Source organism: Pollicipes pollicipes, unplaced genomic scaffold, assembly GCF_011947565.3.
Source record: "Pollicipes pollicipes isolate AB1234 unplaced genomic scaffold, Ppol_2.1 Scaffold_7231;HRSCAF=8579_pilon_pilon_pilon, whole genome shotgun sequence".
Lineage (NCBI taxonomy): Eukaryota > Metazoa > Arthropoda > Thecostraca > Pollicipedomorpha > Pollicipedidae > Pollicipes > Pollicipes pollicipes.
Genome location: NW_023597034.1, coordinates 5,254,579 through 5,273,821, shown reverse-complemented (window position 1 = coordinate 5,273,821; position 19,243 = coordinate 5,254,579). Strand labels below are relative to the sequence as shown.

The 19,243-nt window shown below is 47.1% G+C and overlaps 1 protein-coding gene, 1 long non-coding RNA gene and 1 other non-coding gene across 3 annotated transcripts; all 3 read right to left on the bottom strand.

Moving 5' to 3' along the window:
- Positions 1 to 8,577: 8,577 nt before the first annotated feature.
- TRNAA-AGC (transfer RNA alanine (anticodon AGC)) lies at positions 8,578 to 8,650 on the bottom strand. The gene has a single exon. It is a non-coding gene; the product is annotated as a tRNA-Ala (tRNA).
- A 5,179-nt stretch (positions 8,651 to 13,829) lies between these two features.
- On the bottom strand, positions 13,830 to 15,144 carry LOC119109459 (uncharacterized). Its single transcript, XM_037233084.1, has 2 exons — positions 14,721 to 15,144; positions 13,830 to 14,291 (listed from the first exon to the last, which is right to left on the bottom strand). The coding sequence occupies exons 1-2, from the start codon at positions 14,775 to 14,777 to the stop codon at positions 13,968 to 13,970; spliced, it is 381 nt and encodes a 126-aa protein (XP_037088979.1). The 5' UTR covers positions 14,778 to 15,144; the 3' UTR covers positions 13,830 to 13,967.
- Positions 15,145 to 16,091: 947 nt separating this feature from the next.
- LOC119109462 (uncharacterized) lies at positions 16,092 to 17,687 on the bottom strand. Its single transcript, XR_005095419.1, has 3 exons — positions 17,517 to 17,687; positions 17,160 to 17,307; positions 16,092 to 16,229 (listed from the first exon to the last, which is right to left on the bottom strand). It is a non-coding gene; the product is annotated as an uncharacterized LOC119109462 (long non-coding RNA).
- Positions 17,688 to 19,243: the final 1,556 nt, after the last annotated feature.

Sequence of the window (19,243 nt, the reverse complement as noted above, 5' to 3'; positions counted from 1 at the left end):
TCACTTTAATTTACCTAGGTTGAAATAATGACCACAGTCCTGAATGAGAATATATGTAGACATGTCTATGTAGAGACAATTTGGATCTGGACAGCCCATGGGTAGCAGGTGCCTCAAACGAGCCATATTGTCAATTTCACAAAGAAACACTTGCGTAAACATTGAAAGAAGGACAGCCTTATACACAAGCACATGCCATGAAAGGAATGTCCAGAACATTGTTCATGCCCATCAGGTACCACAGTCATGCGTTTAAATTTTATTCTCTTAGAATTTAGAGTTACGTGACTCACAGCCCGTGGGTTTAAAAGTGGCAGCACGAGTTCGGACGTACATACCTTGCTTCACACGTAACATGACCTCAAAGTGATGGCTTGTGGATAAAGACTAACGTGAAAATGTGGACTTATGATCGCTAGATACCCAGCTTCTCTTAAACACGACCAGAACAACAACCACCGAGCAGCGCGAGCGCACTCGATGGAGCTCGGGTTGCACAAAGGATCTGCTGCCGTCTGGAGTCCAACTGTCAGCGACTTGAGCGGCCGCAGCGCGCGGGCGACCGTTATGACCAGACGTGGCAGGTGACCCATGCAACCTTTGAACAGCAGTTATGAGTCAGATAGAAAAGTATGTGCCCACCATAACACTGACATCTCGTCACCCCTTGACCTCTGGAAGGAACTATGGCGACCCCAGAGTGAGAACAAAGAAACAAGAATAGTTATACTCGACGGACGCTGGGTGCTCATACATTTTGTAGCGCAATAAAGCGCAAGCAGTTGCGAAGCCGGCTGGGGAAACTAGTGGCGTTCCAAACTTTCTGCATTTTTCTCCGACTTGTCCGCTAGTAAATTGCCAACTTGGATGACGTCATCATTTCAGGCTTGGATGTCTGCTTTTACTTTTCAGCCGGCGTTTCACGCTTCTGAGGTCATGGGAAATGAAATTACACACACATGTTCAAAACAGGCTACGCCGGCGATTCGGGATGGATAAGCGTGTATAACTGCACATTTTCCAACCAACTCGTGATGTTTTGTGTGGGATAAAAGCAGGGGATCCCTTGCGTGGGGGTTTGTCATAAGACAGCTTTTCATTCGCTCTGTACAGTGCGGTGACGTCATCGGTGCGGAGACTTGAACGCGGTGCGGCCTCTTAAATCTGCGGGGCAGGCGAAACACCGGAAATCTTTGCACAGATACTAAACAGACTGGTAACGGGAGGCGCACATGTCCATCTAGGCGATTGCGTAGAACTTAATGGAGAGCAGTATGGCATGTTTTGTAAGCCTATGCCGCCGCAAACAATAAGATTCAGCGGCATAAAACTGAAAGATGTGCCCATGAGAATTATGCGAAGTACGACGGCCAGAACATCAAGACATAGTTGTATCATTATCAAACAAATTGTTGTCGGCAGTTACACATGCCAGAAAGCCAGTGGCGTAAATCTTGATGTCGGGTATTATAACGTGATTTGCGAGTTAAAAGTAGCCAATCATTACAAATAAATCGGCACGGACAGTGAACACGCTTATGCGAAAACTGCCGCAGAAATGGGCCGCCAAGACACCGGACTGCCTCTGTACAGATAATTAACAAATTGCTGATGGCTGGAGCACCTAACCAGACATCAAAATGCGTATAATTCAAGCGGGTCTACAGTGTTGTGATAATTGCAAGTTCAAATGCCAAGCGGTTATAACACAATCAGTGTGAAGAGTGAATGCGTTCACGCGTGAACTATTGGATGTAGGCAGCCTGAACTGAGTCTACCCTCCCATCAGGGCCAATGCGGGGTTTGTGGTTGGCCGTTGTTCTTAGACCCATGCGGGAGTCCGTAAGCATCTTGCGCTGAGCCTTGATCGTATTGGCTCGTCGATTGTAACTATCCGAGAGGCTGCAGAAATGCATTGATGTCGCGGCTGCTGTACGGATGCAGTCGTAAGAAAACCGGCCATTGTCTATGAATCTGACTGAAACGGTGAATGCATCTTTCTGATCACTACTCCGCGCTCGTTGGTGCCGTAGCAGATCAACCATTGTTGCGAATCAAAGTAGCCTTGCTGATGAAACATGCAACATATTGATAATATCTGACTTGGTCATGCGTTAAAAGGACTTGCATTGTCCGTGAACCCAGGCAGTTCTCTGCAGCATAATCGCCAAGTACATCTGAAAGAGTTTGGAGATGGAACGAGACCGGAGAACAAGAAGGCCGCGAACAAAACAACCAGTGACACTCCCTATGGGTCGTTTTGTCCTCACGCGTAGTTTTTGGATCAGCCGGAGGATACGGGGTTTGCACCACGGACAGGACAACGAGCCTGCCGTACCAGGCATTGCTTAACACGCCGCTGCTGGTAGGACGCTGAGATGTACATTGGGATACCTGGCGCGGCGACACTCCAGAGGCGGAAACGCGGTTCTTTAAAGGAAGATTTTAACCATTCTAAGGGATTTGAACTCAAATAGCTGAAAATTGAACCCAAAATTGAGCTTAAATCATGTCACTTGCCAGAAGCCAAATCTGGTCAAAAATCAAAGTCTCAGCATGCTTGACCATCGATAGCCTATTCATTAGAAAAATATTAAAACCATAACATAAAACCAAGGCGTAGCAAGGTTTCAAAAAGGTGGGGGTGGGCAAGCAAAGGGCGTACTTCAGGAACTTTTTCTGGAAAGCAAGCGCGACGACCGCGGGAGGGGGGTGGGGGGGGGGGGGGGTGGGGGTCAGGGCAAAGATGGAGATTGCTATCGCTCTTTATTCAAATGGCATTGCTGCTATGCTGGACATGTGTCTAGAACTGTTTCTCACAGCCACACATCGTTGCCTATTCCACTCGTCTATGCCATTCGGAAAGCAATGCTATCCACCTTTGCAGGATGATAGCCTCATTTGCCGAATAAGGCTATCATCTATGCTATTCTGACGCTCTTAATTTCCAATCATTTCGTGGACTCTTTCTAAATTGATTAAAAAAGTTTTTTTCAGAATTGATTAAATGGGTTCCACAGACATTAAGAACATTGCAAAGGTAGGTTATAGATCGATATGTTTGATTAAATTCGAAGATGAAAATTTGGCTGTAGAAAGAGTCGTTGAAAATGTGAATTAGCAAGCCTAAGCCATGTTTGTCTAGAAATGTTCAACATTCAGTCAGAATCGATTAGTGATACAATTTATGTAACTCAGTTTTTAACATGCGCACGTGATGACGATTCTGAAATAATCACCTTTAAACACTTAATTCAGTTAGTTAGACATGTTAGGTGGCGTAGTATGGAGCATACGCGCTCGCAAACCTTAGTGAGAAAAACGTCTTCGCCAGGCGCTGCAGTCCCCGTTGACCGCGCAGCGTCTGTCAAACAGTTAAGATTGAGCCGTGACCAACAGATGTACGAAAATGATGACGCTTTAAAAAAAGTACTTTCCAACGCTTCAGGACGTCAAATCTTACTTTTAGCAGTTAGTCTGGGTGGACATTTCACGTGTGCGGTTCTTCGACTGATGATAAGAACGGATTGGCCCTTAACACGCGCCCAGGTGGCCGGCTAGACACCATTCGCTCGGGTGGGGGTCAATTTGACCTCCCCTGATATCCCGAGAACTAAGAAAGCTAGAACCACGGAATTTACAGGGTGTCTTAACCTATATGTGAACTCACGTAGGTCAACGTTTGAGCTTCCTAGGTCATGACCTTCAGGTCAAATAAGGTCAAATATGGTCAAATTCCAAGTTGGTCGCCAAAGTGCCCCAAGAACCTAGGCAACTCCTCCCAAGCATAAGGTCAAAAGTCCATTTGAGGTCAGTAACCTTTTTTGAGCTTTTGAAGGTCATGGTGACTGAAATCATACAACACTGTTTTGAGTTTTGCATTTAAATAAGCGACGAAGATTACGCTAGGCAGTATGTGCCTGAAAGCAGAATGTCGACTCGGGTCATCTTAAGTCAATGACCTTTTATGACCCTTAAGAAGTCTATGGAAGATGTATGATGCGGTTCTTGTTGTCCATAAACTCGAAAAGAGCACCACAACTATCTCATACAGCAAGCCCTTGAGTTATAAATGAGGTTGGTTGTGACCTTGGTCTTACTTTCATACCTGACCCTAGGTCAACGTGATTTGCTTATTCAATATTTCTGGTGCCTAAGAAAGCTTTTGAGAGATGTATGCCTTCGTCAAACACTCCGTTATTGCATCAGGTTGGACGACTCCCTAGAAATTGCCTTCGTTGAAACCATGGTCAGGTTGTGACCTACCATGGGTCAACGACCTAAAAAGGTACATCTAAATTTTTTATGTCAAATGATTTGCTATTCCATTGTCTACAGCTATGCAAAATTCGGTGTGGCTACGCCGCCGCTGTTTGGAGGCCATTCTGGAAAAACCTTTGGGGGGTCAATTTGACCCCCACCCGAGCGCATGTTAAAGCACCGCGAAGTGGTGCTGGAATCTGGTGATGGAACTGGAAGAGTAAAGGTAGAACCCCTATTTTTCGTTTTTCTGTATTTCTTCATTTGTCTACGAGGCAGATTAACATGGCGCCCGCGGTCTGGTGGTACTTGCAATGACCGACGCCGTTCGGTTTTAAGGAAACTGCGACCCAGGCCGTCGCTGTCCCTACTCTCGAGGTTGTGGGCGAGCATGTTCAAACCTTTGATGTAATTTGTTTCACGAAGCCATTCTGAAAAAACGAACGCTCCCAGCATGGGATGGCCTTGTTTGTTTTATTGTTACCCATTTAGACCCCCTGTATTCAACAATAACGAGAACCCCACTCTTTCCAGCAGATTTTGAGACCACTTATTTCCTTCCGGGCGAGAGGCCCCGTAAGTAGAAGACAGGGCACACGTTACAGCTTTTGGTCAATGCCTGAAGGGCCCTTTCGTCCCATCAAGAACTTACTTCTGGTTGTCATTCTGGCGATACGGGGCGGGATCTCCTGGTCGATCCGGAGACCCTTAGAAGGATACATTACATCACGTTGTTCCCGTCCCTGACACGGGAGGCCTTTTGACCCGCGAAGTTGTCCCCGGATCAGCACATAAACCGCCCTTGACACAACAAAATCCGCAGCAGATGGTCCCATATTTGTCACATGTACTCCACTTCCATATTTTTATGTGTTCTTCAAAGATATTGAGGACTCCCTGAACCCAGATCGTGGATGGAATGGGGTTTAGATTTGTAGTAACATGGCTAATCCATGTTGATCTTGAAATGTCCAAGATCCAGTCAGAGTTGAAAAAAAACTGATAAGGACCATGTAATATAGCTTTGAACGCGCGCCGGCAAGTCACAGCAATAACCTTGACGCCCTGCTTTGCAGTCCCCATATGTCGCGCTACGTCGGTCCTGCAGCTGACAGGAAGCGATGGCCAATGAGTAAACGAAAAAGATGACGCATCTTTGGGGAAGATGGCTGATGAACTGGGCAAATCACCATGTATGTTAAATGTAATGCAAAAGTAAACTGAACACAACCTACATCTAAAAAGTGTGGGGGTGGGGGGGGGGGGGCACTTACCACTGCTATCCCCCCACCTTGAAAAATGGGGGGCCATGCCCCTCCCACTGTTCCTACACCCACGATACGAACAGTTAGATGAGGGCCTTTTTCACCATATTCCATGCTTGCTTCAGTATTCTGAAATGTGGAATATTATATTTACCCTACGGTATTGCTGATGTGCCCTTTATCCGGCTCTTGCCACGGTCCGGCACTTCCGAACGGTCGAGTGCCTTTTAGGCCTGCGGCTAGGACCAAACTAAAGCCACGATTTGGTGTTCCACAAGCTCATTTGTAAAGTCGTCCTGCTTCATCAGAAGATGAAGAATCTCTCACAGCTGGTCCTGCATTTGTGAGTACCTTTCTGGGGGCAAGTGCTCTTGCAACTAAATTTTCCGTCTCTTTTTCCGGTATGGTTCATTAGTGTGTGTCGCTTACTTTAACGTATGTCATACGATGTGTAGCAGTTGGTTGCAAGATCTATGAAAAGGAATCCCTTTGATAGAAAACATGAACTGTCTAGAGAAAATGTAAGGAAATGAGCTGCGCAGTCAGAAAAGAACGCACGTAGCGTAGCAAGTTGTGTATAATGTAACAGATCAGTGATGTATGCTTAATTCTCGAACTTTTCGCTCATTGAAAATGATATGCATTGATGACTCTGTATCGTCGTGCTCATATCCCCAGGACAAAAGACACACAAAACGAATCGAGTGTCGGTGAAGCGTAGTTTTAATGCGCAGTTTGGACCTGTGGCATGTGAGGGCATTACAGGTTCACCTAGAAAAGTTTATTTGCATCTGCCAACATTGTGGCTTTGAGTGAATAGAGCCACACATCAGCCAACCGAGCGGTGGCAAGCTCTGTCTTTCCATGATAGTCCGTTCCGGCTGTGCTCCGTTTTTTCATCTGTGCAGTTTTGCACCATAAGTTATGAGGACTGAGCAGGGGAAAATAGCTAAGCTTGCTCTCCAAAGTAGGAAAAACTGTTTTGTTCCCGGATTGCCTTTATGATTTTGTCCAAGTTCGATAGTGGGCTGTAGTTGCATCCCCTTTCAGTAAAAGCTAGGAAGAAGAAATGACTTCTTGTGTCATAAAGCACAAAACGTGATTCGTCTTCGAATTGTGCGTAGGTTACACAACATTAGTTAAGAGCCAATTGACGGCTGTTATATCCGGAGATCGTGCGCACGAACGCCAGATATGAACGACTCGGATATGATGATTGTTTTGTCCTTGGTGCCACGTTGCTAGTGGGATGGCAATATTTGAATTCCCTCATTATGGTGTCATGGATGCCTGGGTAACCTTGAAAATGTCTGTACAAAATAGTCGGCATATCTTCGCGGATGTGCAGCTCAGAAACTAGAGTGTTAGGTCTCAAGAGGGGCATGGCTGTGAACTACACTGAATGATCTTCAAGATGACCTTCTTCAGTTCAAAGTCCCATACAAATGTGAACCACTCCCTTTAATCACATTGAACCCACACGTAGTATTTGTCGTGGTCTGCTTCAACATGCAGGAGCTTCAACACACTGGGAGCTAAACACGTCTTGCTATCGAGTCAAAAATGTCGAATTCAGAAAAATAGTTTATGTATTCGATGACTTGTTAAAATCAATTTACTCGGCAAGTTGACACGTTCGAAGTCATAGGCGTAAGAACGTTTGAAAAAGTGGGGAGGGTGCAAGCTCAGGGCGTACTTTAGGAAGTTTTTCCGGTAAGGAAGCCCAATGACCAGGGAAGGGGAGGGAGGAAGAGATGGAGTTTTTCATCGCTCTTTATTCAAACGTCATGGCTGTTATGCTACATATGCATCTAGAACTGTTTCCCACTGGTGCACAATCTCGCATACTCTACACACCTATGCTATTTGGCAATGAAGGTTGTCCAGCTTTCTGGGATTATTCGTCCATTTCAACATTGTTTTTCATGGGAAGGCGAAATTCTACAAGCGGGTAGGCATTTGGGTTATTGAGGAGGCATCTGGCACCACAGGGTAGGTGCCAAAATGCGGCCTGGACATGCGATGGTGAGAATTTTGAAAGCGAATTAGTGGCCAACATTGCGACAAATTTTTCATGCGCCTTCATTTCGTCGCTGCTTTTAAAGAATTGTTACGGCATTTTAGGCGGAAACAGATTCGGGAGTTTGAAACTGTCAAAAAATGTGACGAAATCAATAAAACTGAAGATTCTCCTTTAAAACCAAGCCACAGAACGAAGGCCCTTCTGCCATATATTCCTTATCGGGGCCTTGCTCCCGTCCGCAGTCGGAGGCGACTGCCCTAGGCCGGCTGTCTCCCGCATGACTGGCGTCCAACTGAACGTATGGCTGCATTGATTAATATTTCTAGATCAGCATTACTACTAGTTGGTTTGGTTTGTAAACCATATTTTGGACACCTGCAACAGTATCTTTTCCGAATCATCTTCCCTTACACCACACCGCCGCAGAAAAAAACCTCCGTGAAACTTAGGTATGAACTGGCTTATGAACTGGCACGGCCTCCGGATGGCTGCCGCTGCATGCAATTGCACCAGCGTGCACAAATGATGCACGAGGTGTTCGACCATTCACTGAAACGACCAGCCTGGCGCCCACTTTCACCTAGCTTACAGACACATCTTCATAGGTGGGGATCTGGTAAGAAAACACATACTTTTCAACGCAGGGGGGTGAGTTGCAATTTTAACGCGACCATCCCGTGCCAGGAAACAGATTGTTCTGTTTCACGTGCAAAGCTTTATCACTTTCGATGTTCGTGCTATGGTAATGATGCCATTATCGTATTAGATGATGTATACTAACATATATACAACGTCTTAATAACGTTGCTATGTTATATTTTGCGATTGCACATTCATGTTCAGTTTACCTCAAATCAGTAATTAATGCTGTCACTCAGTTCAGACCATCCGTTGGTGCTGTCCGGCACCGATGCCCGTGCGTCATAGTGACGTAATGAAGGTGTATTATACAATCACGTGTGCAGCACATCCACTTTCCGTATGCACCATGCCGCTAATTAAGCTGCCGCTCTAATTAAAACCGGACGCTGGAGCTGCGGGGTATCGATCCCCGTACCTCTCACATGCTAAGCGAGCGCTCTACCACTTGAGCTACAGCCCCCCATGTGAGACTGAAACTCAGGTCGGCAGAGCTCCACGACCTCGATTCCATCTCACCATCCCACGTGATGGCCACGCCCCGGCGGTCACTTTCACCGGGCGGGCCCCGGCCGGCTGGACAGGGCGGCTCCAGCCTGCTCCTGTCCGTCTGCAGCAGTGCTCGGCCATCGTGCCTCAATAACCGCTTGCCGCTGCTTCAGCCTGCTGAAACCCAGTGTAGTGACTAGAACCCCCAACACAAACCAAACCACACCACTGGCATTTACTGACCCGAATTCAGATGTGTCGACGACATGAATGCGAAGCATTTTCTGAAAGCTCTTCCAAGAAAGCCACCGGTGTGTGTGTGTGTGTGTGTGTGTATGTGTGTGTGTGTGTGTGTGTGTGTGTGTGTGTGTGTGTGTGTGTGTGTGTGTGTGTGTGTGTGTGTGTGTGTGTGTGTGTGTGTGTGTGTGTGTGTGTGTGTGTGTGTGTGTGTGTGTGTGTGTGTGTGTGTGTGTGTGTGTGTGTGTGTGTGTGTGTGTGTTCTTGTTATCTCCCACTAGAAGCGTGCTAATCTCAGTTCATCACCAAGATGTGAGAATACCAAAAAGAAAACTTAAGACTGCATGAGACGTGAAACATTCCACACATTATCTCAAAAGAACATCGGCATTTCCCTGCGACCCTGTATCGAATCTCCTAGACAAAGGGGACGCGTGTCTGATCAAAGACTGACGTGGATTATCATACGTGGTGATCATGTATATAATGCGCCACGTCGCTGGTCTAAATCAAACAAATGAAGGTGGTTTATTGCAGCTCTGTCATGACAGCGTTGATGGCTGCAATAATTCCTGGGACTTATTCGGGTGGTCAACCAATATTTAATTCTCGGTCTTATGTAGACAAAATAACAGACACCTCTCTGCAAGCGTGTCTGGGTAAGTCGATGTATGAGTCTTATCGCGAAGCGTTGCGCCAAGTCAGTAGGCAAAGGCAACATTTGGCTTTGTGGTCCAGATGAATGATGCTATACTCGTAATACAGAGGCAGTTGGTGTGAGTAGTGGAGTGGAGCGCCCAGAGTAGTTGCATTATTTGGGCCAACTGAAATGGGAAGGTTAGCTGGCAACGGGCCAGCGAGGATCGAGCCAGGTCCGGGGCGGCCGTGGCGCGGCACTGTGTGGCAACATTGTGCGGCACGTAAAACCCCGCGGTCCTGTCTGGCGAAAGGGCGGAGGTAAAACTTTTCGTTGAACTGGGCGGAAAAAAACTTGGGTGGTGGGTGCAGGGCACAAGCAGGTGCAACAGCAGCAGCAGCAGCAGCAGCAGCAGTAGCAAGCGTAATAGCATGCAAGCATGTGCTTTGAACCGAAAGCCACCCATATAAACCACGTATAGCGATTTTTCAAGAGGTTTGTCAAGTTCAGTTCTTCTAGCTCTACCAAACGAACAATGGTATTAGACCTGCTATATAAAAACATGCCTCCATCCAGGAAAAAACAGTAGTAAGAGCCTTATTCCTCGAAGAAAAATCAGGAAAATGGATATAACGATTAGTTGATATTTCGGCAACATGCCTTATCAAAGCAAAGTTCTTTACCGGAAGATGTTCAAAAATCTAGACCGCGTTGGGGGATGGGTGGTAGAAAGCGGGACACGTCCTGAGACACGTCCGCCACGAGAGAGACGAGAGAAAGAGAACACGTCCTGTCGGGCGTCGGATTCTTAATGCCGACTTGCATAGAGGAGCACTTGCTTTGGAAAATCTAACATATCGTTAGAAAATCAATACCGCGCGTTCGCGTAGCTTGGAAAAACGTCACTAAGCTAAAAAAGTATCTGGTGAATTCTTCTATCTCGAAGCCTAAGTGCTCGGGTGGCATTAACTGCTATTTACGCAAGTCTGGGTTTCAGGGTATTTGCAGGAAAAAACATGGTTTTGCAGTTTAAGTAAAATCTGTGTGAAAAACGTTAAACACAAAGTCTATGTCGGCAGTCTACGCGTCCCATTCGTTTGAGATATGACAAACATCCGCGAGACGCTAAAAACAAACCACAGGATGCACCTCTCGGTGACCTTTCTTTTTGGCAAAACACGCTGAAGTTGAAATCCAGGGAGGTAGGGACCCTATGGCCCTTTTAGAGCTGAAATTTATCTATACAGCACTTGCCCATCCAGATAGGAAAATACGTAAATTTATTTTTATAAAAGTCGGCGACCAAATCTTAACTTACAGGACTCGTCATGGCCGATTAGGCGAGCGTGATATGTACCGTGCTGTGTGATGCATGCTAGCTTAGCACTGTTGACATGTGCAAGTGATGGATGGCGCGTAATGCGCGGTGCCTGTTTGATCAAAATTGTGTGCATGCTTAACTGACCCACGATGTGTGATGCTTGTTTAATTGAACTCGCTTGCATGTTTGAATGAAGCGTGATGCGTGATCTCTATTTACTTTCATTTGGACGCGTATTTTTACGTGTTATAATTCTTGTGTAGATACGCACTGTATCGTAGACATGACTAGCATTGCTCCTTGTTTTATTCCCTGAATGCTGGTAAACTGTAAAATGTGTGGGCCGCTGTTTCAAAGGAAACCTGAAAATCGAATGGCGACAGCCGCAGGCAGTTCTGGATATACTTTTATTTAGTTCCGACGAATGCATGTTGCTGAAATATGAACGCATCTTTATCTCCATTCTCCTGTTTTTTATACTAGGAAAAAAACTATTGCTACTCTCTTATCTTTGTGCACGTTTTTCCGCGCAAATGCAAGAATTTTAACGACTAATTGGTAAGACATTCTGTACAATGCTTTCAAGATTTGACGCTGATAACAATCAGCCACGAACCCAGAACCAGAGATAATGTTCAGCAGCGCACAGCTTGCATGTCGGTGCTAGCGAGAACTGTCAGAGTCAGGGTCAGAGAACTGTCAGAGCCAACTCCAAAGAGCAGCGTCAAAACGGAGTGCACAGGAGGGGGGGGGGGGGGGTGAGGGAGCAGGTGTCACTAGCTGACCGGGCCAATGATATCTTACAAAACTAGCTCCGTGTACGGGGCTATTTCCTTTTCTAGCACGAAGGCGATCGTTGAGGCAGCGGTATTTAGCGTGATGTACCTAGTTCAGGAAATGCACGAGTCTGACTGAAGGGGATGGCGGACAATGTTTATACGCCTGGATGAATGAATAGACAGTTGCAAATGTAGCTAAGGTCTTTTAATCATTTTTATGGCAAAAGCCAGGTTTATAAGCCTAAGAGTGTTAGGAAGTGTTGTGGTCATTAAGCGGCTACATGAGTCCTTGCCATCGGCATTAAAGTGTTCATTATGCCGATCATTTTCATACAAAAATAATGACGTGTAAAACAACCTTACTAAGTGATTGTGGTGAAAAAGAGCCTCACTGCGCTCGCCATCGAGATAACCCTGGTATGTGCAATGTTTTTGTTTTACCATTTTTATATTGCCTTTGCTGACCCTCGGTTGCTCGTATTTGGGTATAGCAAGTGATTTGGAAAAATACACGCGGCCAATTTGACCCCCGCAGCATTTGGAACTAAGAGAATTTGTGGCAGAACACAAAGCCTATTGACAGTGCAGTGTGACACTCCCTGCGCCACCTCAGGTCAACAAACCGCTTTTTGTCACCCCAGCAAAATAGAGTACATGATGAGGCGTAGTAGTTATGGTTTCGTGCTCTTTGGATCATCACGAGTGGCTCGTGATGAAACCACAACTCCCGCGTCGCTCCGCGGCCGTGCTTCTCCCCGGTATTGCCTTTCGGGCTGAGACACCCAAAGGTTCGAGGCACCGAGGTTCAAGGCCTGGACTCGTCCAAAAACCGACTGGCATCTGCGAGCGTCGGGTCCCTGCCGCCGCCTTAGCGACCGACCCTTAACCCCCGGCGAATCGGGAGACCCGCAGTCACGTGACGCCCCCCGGCACCCAGTCAGATACAGAGCTTGGAAGACAGCGAGGGCGCGGGCGCACACCCCGCACAATAACAACACAGCATTTTAAACGCAACATTTGTTAGGGATGCATTGCTTGAACCGTTATGATGACCTTGATGTATGTGTTCGCCGAATTTATTCTGATTGTTGACGTGGAAGTTTCTGTTGTATTTTGTTAGCCTTTATTTCATGTCTTTGTAATGGCACACATGAGTTTAGCTCATACAAAACTATCTCCCAGCTACCAATGTAAATACCTCCTCAGCAAGTGCGTCCAGTCGCTTGGCTACTAGGGCAACTTAAAAGCCTTAAGTTATACAACGAAGCGGTGATCTAGTATCTCTCACACAGACGATGTGATTTTAGCAGTTTGATAAGATAAGAGGGCTCATGCCTTCAGTGCTCTTCCCCACGATGTTGGCGGTGCCTCAAAGCTTATCCGGGCTGGGTCAGGGGACGCCGCAACAAAAGATGCCAGGAACAAGAATCCAATGACAAAAGGAAGTTGATCACTCCTGACAAATGTGGCAATGCGGTGTAGCACCAGTAAATGCTTGGTTGGAAAAATGAAAAAACATCAGTGACGTCAGCGTTTTTCGCCCCCGTGATTGGCCGGACGGTTCGATCAGCCATGCTGACAACGACTGTGGAGGAATCACGTTCCTCGTGCATGTGACAGCCTACAGCGAGGCAACGTACGCCGAAAATAGGTTGATCTTGTGCTTGTGCCATACTGCAAAGAACGGTCGATCCAAGGTGAAACGGACAATACGCGGCGTCGGCCGCACCGCGCTGGTCGTGCGTCTGAAGACCACGGCCCCTGCCCCGGTGGCCTCGGTGCCTTCCTTCGTAACTTCGATGAATACCTTGTGTACCATCTCGCTGACTTCCAGCCTCTCGTCACTGATGTTCCCGAACTCGGCCCAAGGGAGGAAGAGTTTCGTGATTCCTAGACGTTTCATGGTGTGTTTCAGCGAATAGTCCGCCGTTATCTTGAAACGAGGCATGCCAACACGGACACGCTGCCGCCTGTTGAGCTGTCGCATGGTATCAGCGATATCTAGGTAGCCCAGAGAATTGCGCAGACGTCTGACAGCAGCCATATCACGCATCAGGGGACGCAAAAGCAGCATGACATAGTCTTCATCCTTGTACGGCAGCGGTATGGCATCAAACGTCTTTTTCTTGATGTAGGCTAGCACCGTGTACTGGTTCATCATATCGACCTGCTTCTCACCGGCATCGGTCAAAAACGGGCCTTTGACTGTTCGCTTAAACGTCTTCAGCCATTGGCCCTTGAAATAGAGTGCACTCACCAGCACCAGCCCTCTCTCTCTCAAACGTCTTCAGCCATTGGCCCTTGAAATAGAGTGCACTCACACACTCACCAGCCCCGATTCGCGCAGTGCGTGAGCGGAGATGAGGTCCGTGATGCGGTTTGCGGTCACCCTGGCCACATCGGCATTGATTTGGGCCGCCGCCCGCGCCTCCGAGGAGAACGTCTTGATGTCAGCGCCGTAGTACTGCCGCAGGAGAGCCATGAAGGTGAGCTTGAAGGTGCGGCCGTTGCGGAGGTAGATGCGGTTGAAGACGGCGGTGGTGACGTCCCTGCAGCCGCTGGAGAGCTCGTCGATGGCAGACATGTAGGCCGGCAGGAAAGACCTGTCGCTGGGCCCGCTCAGTCCCAGCACTGGGGTCATCTGCAGGCATATGGGACGCAGATGCTAATCGGAATCTCAGAACTGATGTGTTACTCTTTAGCGTGTTACACACTACGTGTGAACTGATCAAGCGTTTTATTGCTTTATTTTTCTTATGAATAGCTGTGAGGCACAAGTTGCCAGCCAGTTAAAAATATGGTTAGAACACCACAAAACAAATGTTTGCGATGTAAGCTCCATGGCATGGAAGTTAAATGATACCTACCATGTGTTTCCATCGTACTTGACGATAATAGATCCATCGACGGTCATAGGAGCGAGACTAGGCCAGCGAGAACACGAAAGCCGCCAATTATCCCAGCGGAATGAAACCAGAATACTGACCGTGATACGTTTTCCATCACGTTGCATTGTTTATGGTCTTAACAAAAATATACAAGTGCAGAGTGCGCATTCCCAGCAGCGTACCTCGTTTTTGATGCCGCCCGTGGCTCCTACCCAGACCTGAGTCATGAGCGAGGACATGACGAACGGGGCGATGGCTTGGTTCTTGCTCAAATCGGTTGCCAGGCCCTCCAAGAGCTACAAGTCCAGGTTGGAAGGGACACCTGCTTCAGCCAATACAATAAAAAACAGCAGCATCCATGATGAACCTGAAAATAAAAACAAAGGTGAGACAAATTGTTTGCTGCTGGTTTTTCAGCGTAATAACTTAACAGATATCATGCTGCGTTATCGACCTGTACTATGCCAGAAGGCAATGGTGGTTACATTGTCAATACTCGGCGTTTCAAACTGCGCTCAGAGAGAATGTTCCACATTTAAATATATTAAAGCAAGCATCAGATATGATGAAATAAGCTTACTTATAACCATTAGTATACTTTTAAGTGAAAAAATGCTGCTCTGGACAACACAATCTCGCTTTCTAGCAGCTATGCCACTCAATGCGTCTTTGTTTAATGACAAAGTGTCATTTGTTTGATGACGTCATCGTGGCTTACACAACATTGAGAGCATTGAGGACTTTTGACAACCAGCGACTCCCTTAGACTTGACAGATTACAGAGCAGTACAGAGCAGCAGGACTAATCACCGGTACACTCCACAGAACACACACTCACGCACTGTTGGACGATTTGGAATGGGACACTCTCAAATCACGAAGAAACATGCCCAAACTGACACTGTTCCACAACCTCATACACAACCAACATCCACGGCCAACAAACGTCACTGCACTTCTACCTGACACACGAGCACTTGCAACAGGACGCCCACTACGCAATGCAATGACACATTATCACCGAACAGAACCTCAGCATACCAAAAATCCTATATTCCATCAACTACGAGAAGATGGAACCAGCTCCCGCTTGAGACGTCATCCCTCCAGTCTTCTCGTTCCTTCAAACGGGAAATATACCAGCGCTTCGGTTTGGCCGCGCCCCCGGTGTATCACAGCTTTGGATCCAGGCATGGTAACATCCTAAATACTAGGCTGATATTAGGAATGTCAGACCTGAATGCCCACTTGTTCGTAATTCAAAATCCAACTACACCTAGTCCCTCTTGCTTATGTGGCTATCCATACGAAGACCCTTAACACTTTGTACTGAACTGTCCTCGCTATCATGAAACCCGAATTCCAATGCTACGTAAAACAGATTGTATCATTCCAAACTTTTCTGAGCTCACTCACAACGAGCAACTACGTATCTATCTCACAGGTAACGGTTTACAGGATCGCAATGGGCAGCACATGGCAATAATTTTCCAAACATTTTTTTTCAGACCAAACGATTCGCCTAAGAACTTCCAGCGGGCGCGGGCAGCAGACGGGCTACTGGGTGGCGTTGTCGGGCCGGGCGTCCGCCGCCGGGTTGAGACGGCTGTATGCGTAGACTGGAGTGGCGGCGGGCGTCTGGCCCTTGTCGGCTTACGGATCGGGCGAGTGGGCGGTGTGTCGTGGGTTCCCTGGCGACGATGACCATATCTTGTTATTGTTAGGAGAGGCGCTCAGATTTAAGCGTTCCGCTTATGCGCCAATCCACTCATCATATCATGTACTGCTTAATGTCCATAATCGAAAATAAACATCAAATCAAATCAAATCAATGAACGTCCGATGTATTTGGAAATCGCGCTCACGAACGGTGAATATGAGGGACCTGATATTTACATCTTTACTGGCTTTGGTCGCCGCATGGCCAATGCAATTACAGCATTTCAGCGATGTTATTATTGCGTTATGGTTGCCTGGGCAACCCTGAAATAGTCTGCACGAAGAAGTCTGCACGTCTTTGCGGGCGCATAGCTCAGAAACTAGAGGGTCTTAGGTCTTAAGAAGGCTAGGGCTGTAAGCTCATCGAGTGATCCTCAAGATGGCTATTTCAGTTCAAACCCTGATACAAATGTGCGAAAACCCCCTTTAACATTACAAATACACTCGACCGACGTTCGTTTTGCAAATACTAGTAAGTGACTTTACAATTCTGTTAGGAAGGACAGTCAGCCATGTCACCTGCTTTGAACTTTAAAATTTAAATATTAAACGCATAAAAACACCCACTCAGATGCGCTTAAACCCACGGCATGATTCGCCGTTTTTTTCAAAGCGCGGACTGGATGAGGGTTTGGTGCGTTCTCAGTCTTTTACAAACTAGAATAGATAGAGTTTGGCGGGGAGCACCAGAGTGTTAACCTCAACAAGGCCTCGTGATTGAAACTATGTTGATGGTGCTAAGTCAATAACTGATGCCATTATGGCAGGTCAAAGGTTAAGCTTCTCAGAAAATCGAACTTTTTAGCGTTACATCATATCATTGAGGCCATGATTTGGAGCGATGCCAAACTCAAACAGGCGTGTTTCATGTTCAATGTCAAGTACAACAGTAATAGTTGTACCTGTTTTTTGGGGAACATTTAGGACACATCGCTCAGTTAATGTAGCAATGTCGGCCCACCGCGCGCGTTCTGAGACATCGTCGGTTGCAGCCCGCCGCCCGCACCGGCCGTGGATTGCCGTACATCTTCTTAAAAGAACGCCGATGCTCTAAAACAAGACAAGTAAAATCATGCGCAACAAATACTCCATAGGCTTCTGAAATCTAACCTTTATTACAAATGTGAGCGAGGTATCCTCATAACACCGTGGCGGGCGGGGGGGGGGGGGGGGCGGGGGGAGGCTGCACCAACTCCCCTATCAGGGAGAGTGTTTAGGGCACACAGAACCTGAAAACCCAGAGTATCGGTTTAACCTACCTTGCTTTGGACGCAACATGACCTGAACGCGATTGCCTGCCGATGAAGACTGCAGTAAATACGCTGATATATCTCCGTTAGCAGATCATTTACAAAACGACAGGAGCAACAGCCGACTAGAAGCACAAGTCCGCTCGGTGGAGCTCAGGCTCCACAGAGGGTCAGCTGACGTTTGGGGCCCAACTGTCAGCGACCCGAGTGGTCGCTGTGCACGGGGGACTGCCGATGACCAGACGGTGGCGTCACGCGGCCTTTGTATGACATTTGTGATTCAGATGGTAGTGTGCCGCAGCGCCGCGGTACCGTCTAGTCGCCGGGTGATATGCAACAGGCGATTTGGTGACGCCTTGTATAGTAACAAAAAGCTGGAATAGCTTACACTTTAAACATAATTCACGTAAACAGATTTGAAAGAGCCTGATGACAAGAGTCGAAACATCAATATAAGCGAGTCATACTCATGTGTTAACCTCAAGCGCCACTGGGTGGTTAGGGGTGGACGGGGGGGCTAAGGTTTCAGCAAATTTCTGGAACAACTTCCGAGCCGTTTTGAGTCCACCAAGTTGTCAGCGCGTATCATTTAATTTATTTCACACGGTATGAGGAGCCCTTTTAGTGCTCGGCTGGGGACAGCATTATGGGGTCGTCAATGAGAGCATCCACACTTTTTGCTTCCACAGACAGAAGTTCACATATACCTTTCTTGGTTTAATTCACTTAGATGTGATTCAATGACTGGCTTGATTGAATGCGAATCAGGGTCAGTCATGCTCACGTGGTTCCACAGAATTACTAACAGAGGTCATGTCAAGTAATGTTGCACGTGAAAAGCCAAAGAGCTTTCGAAGCTTAGTTATTAAAAATAATGTGCATATTTTGGCCCATGTAATACAACCACCTAGTCTTGTCATAACATGCCATGATGCGACAGTGGTCTAACCTTCGTTAACTTGCTAGCAGTGCCCTAGGATTCCTGACTGGGTGTAAAGCAACACCCTATGAGGAGGAATTTCTCATGCCTTTTCCCCATATTTTATGCGAATTTTTCGCTCCTGCCTGACATTGTCTAGTCGCACATGCCAAACCTCTATTTCCCTTTCTGAGGTTTTTAGACGTCATCCAAAACCGAGCTCACTTGAAACCACCAATCGTAAACGATGCTCCACAGAACCTAGACACCTCTGGCTATGTCCTGCCTCACCTACATCTGAATCATGTCTATGCATGTACAGAGCAAGGGCGCCAGGTACCTCCAAGCCCAAGAATCCCGGCGACCCCAACCGCTTGCACGCATTAAGTTTGGTTTGTTAATAAAATGCATCACAATCTACAGCTGTGCACCAAATGCAAGGTTTTCACGCATCCCCTATTTTTTGGTATTACCACCACACCATGAAAGCAGAGCCTGGCGCAAACACCAACAAGGCCCGGTAGAGAAGTTTACTCTACATATTTTTCCCCGAGGAAACTTCCCCGGAGTGCCGTTTGCCGTATCGTTTCGGGCTGCCTTCGCAGGCATACACGATGTACAGTCGGCCGGCGAAGAGGCTGGCTTTTCATAGGTGCATGGCTTTCAAACAGCAGGTTGACAATGTCCTGCTCTATATCTTTGCTTGTTATGCACGATGAGTAGCATCCCGGAATGCTGGTCATCTCCAAGTTAGCTTCTCTCCCTGAAACATGCATTGATGTAAGAATTGACGGCGTGGTATCGTCCCTGCGGTGTA

Excerpts from the sequence above, each read along its gene's own strand:
- LOC119109459 (XM_037233084.1), bottom strand. The coding sequence starts at position 14,777 with ATGTCCTCGCTCATGACTCAGGTCTGGGTAGGAGCCACGGGCGGCATC. Across the intron at positions 14,292-14,720 it reads CGGGCGGCATCAAAAACGAG|ATGACCCCAGTGCTGGGACT; the intron begins GTACGCTGCTGG and ends ATATGCCTGCAG.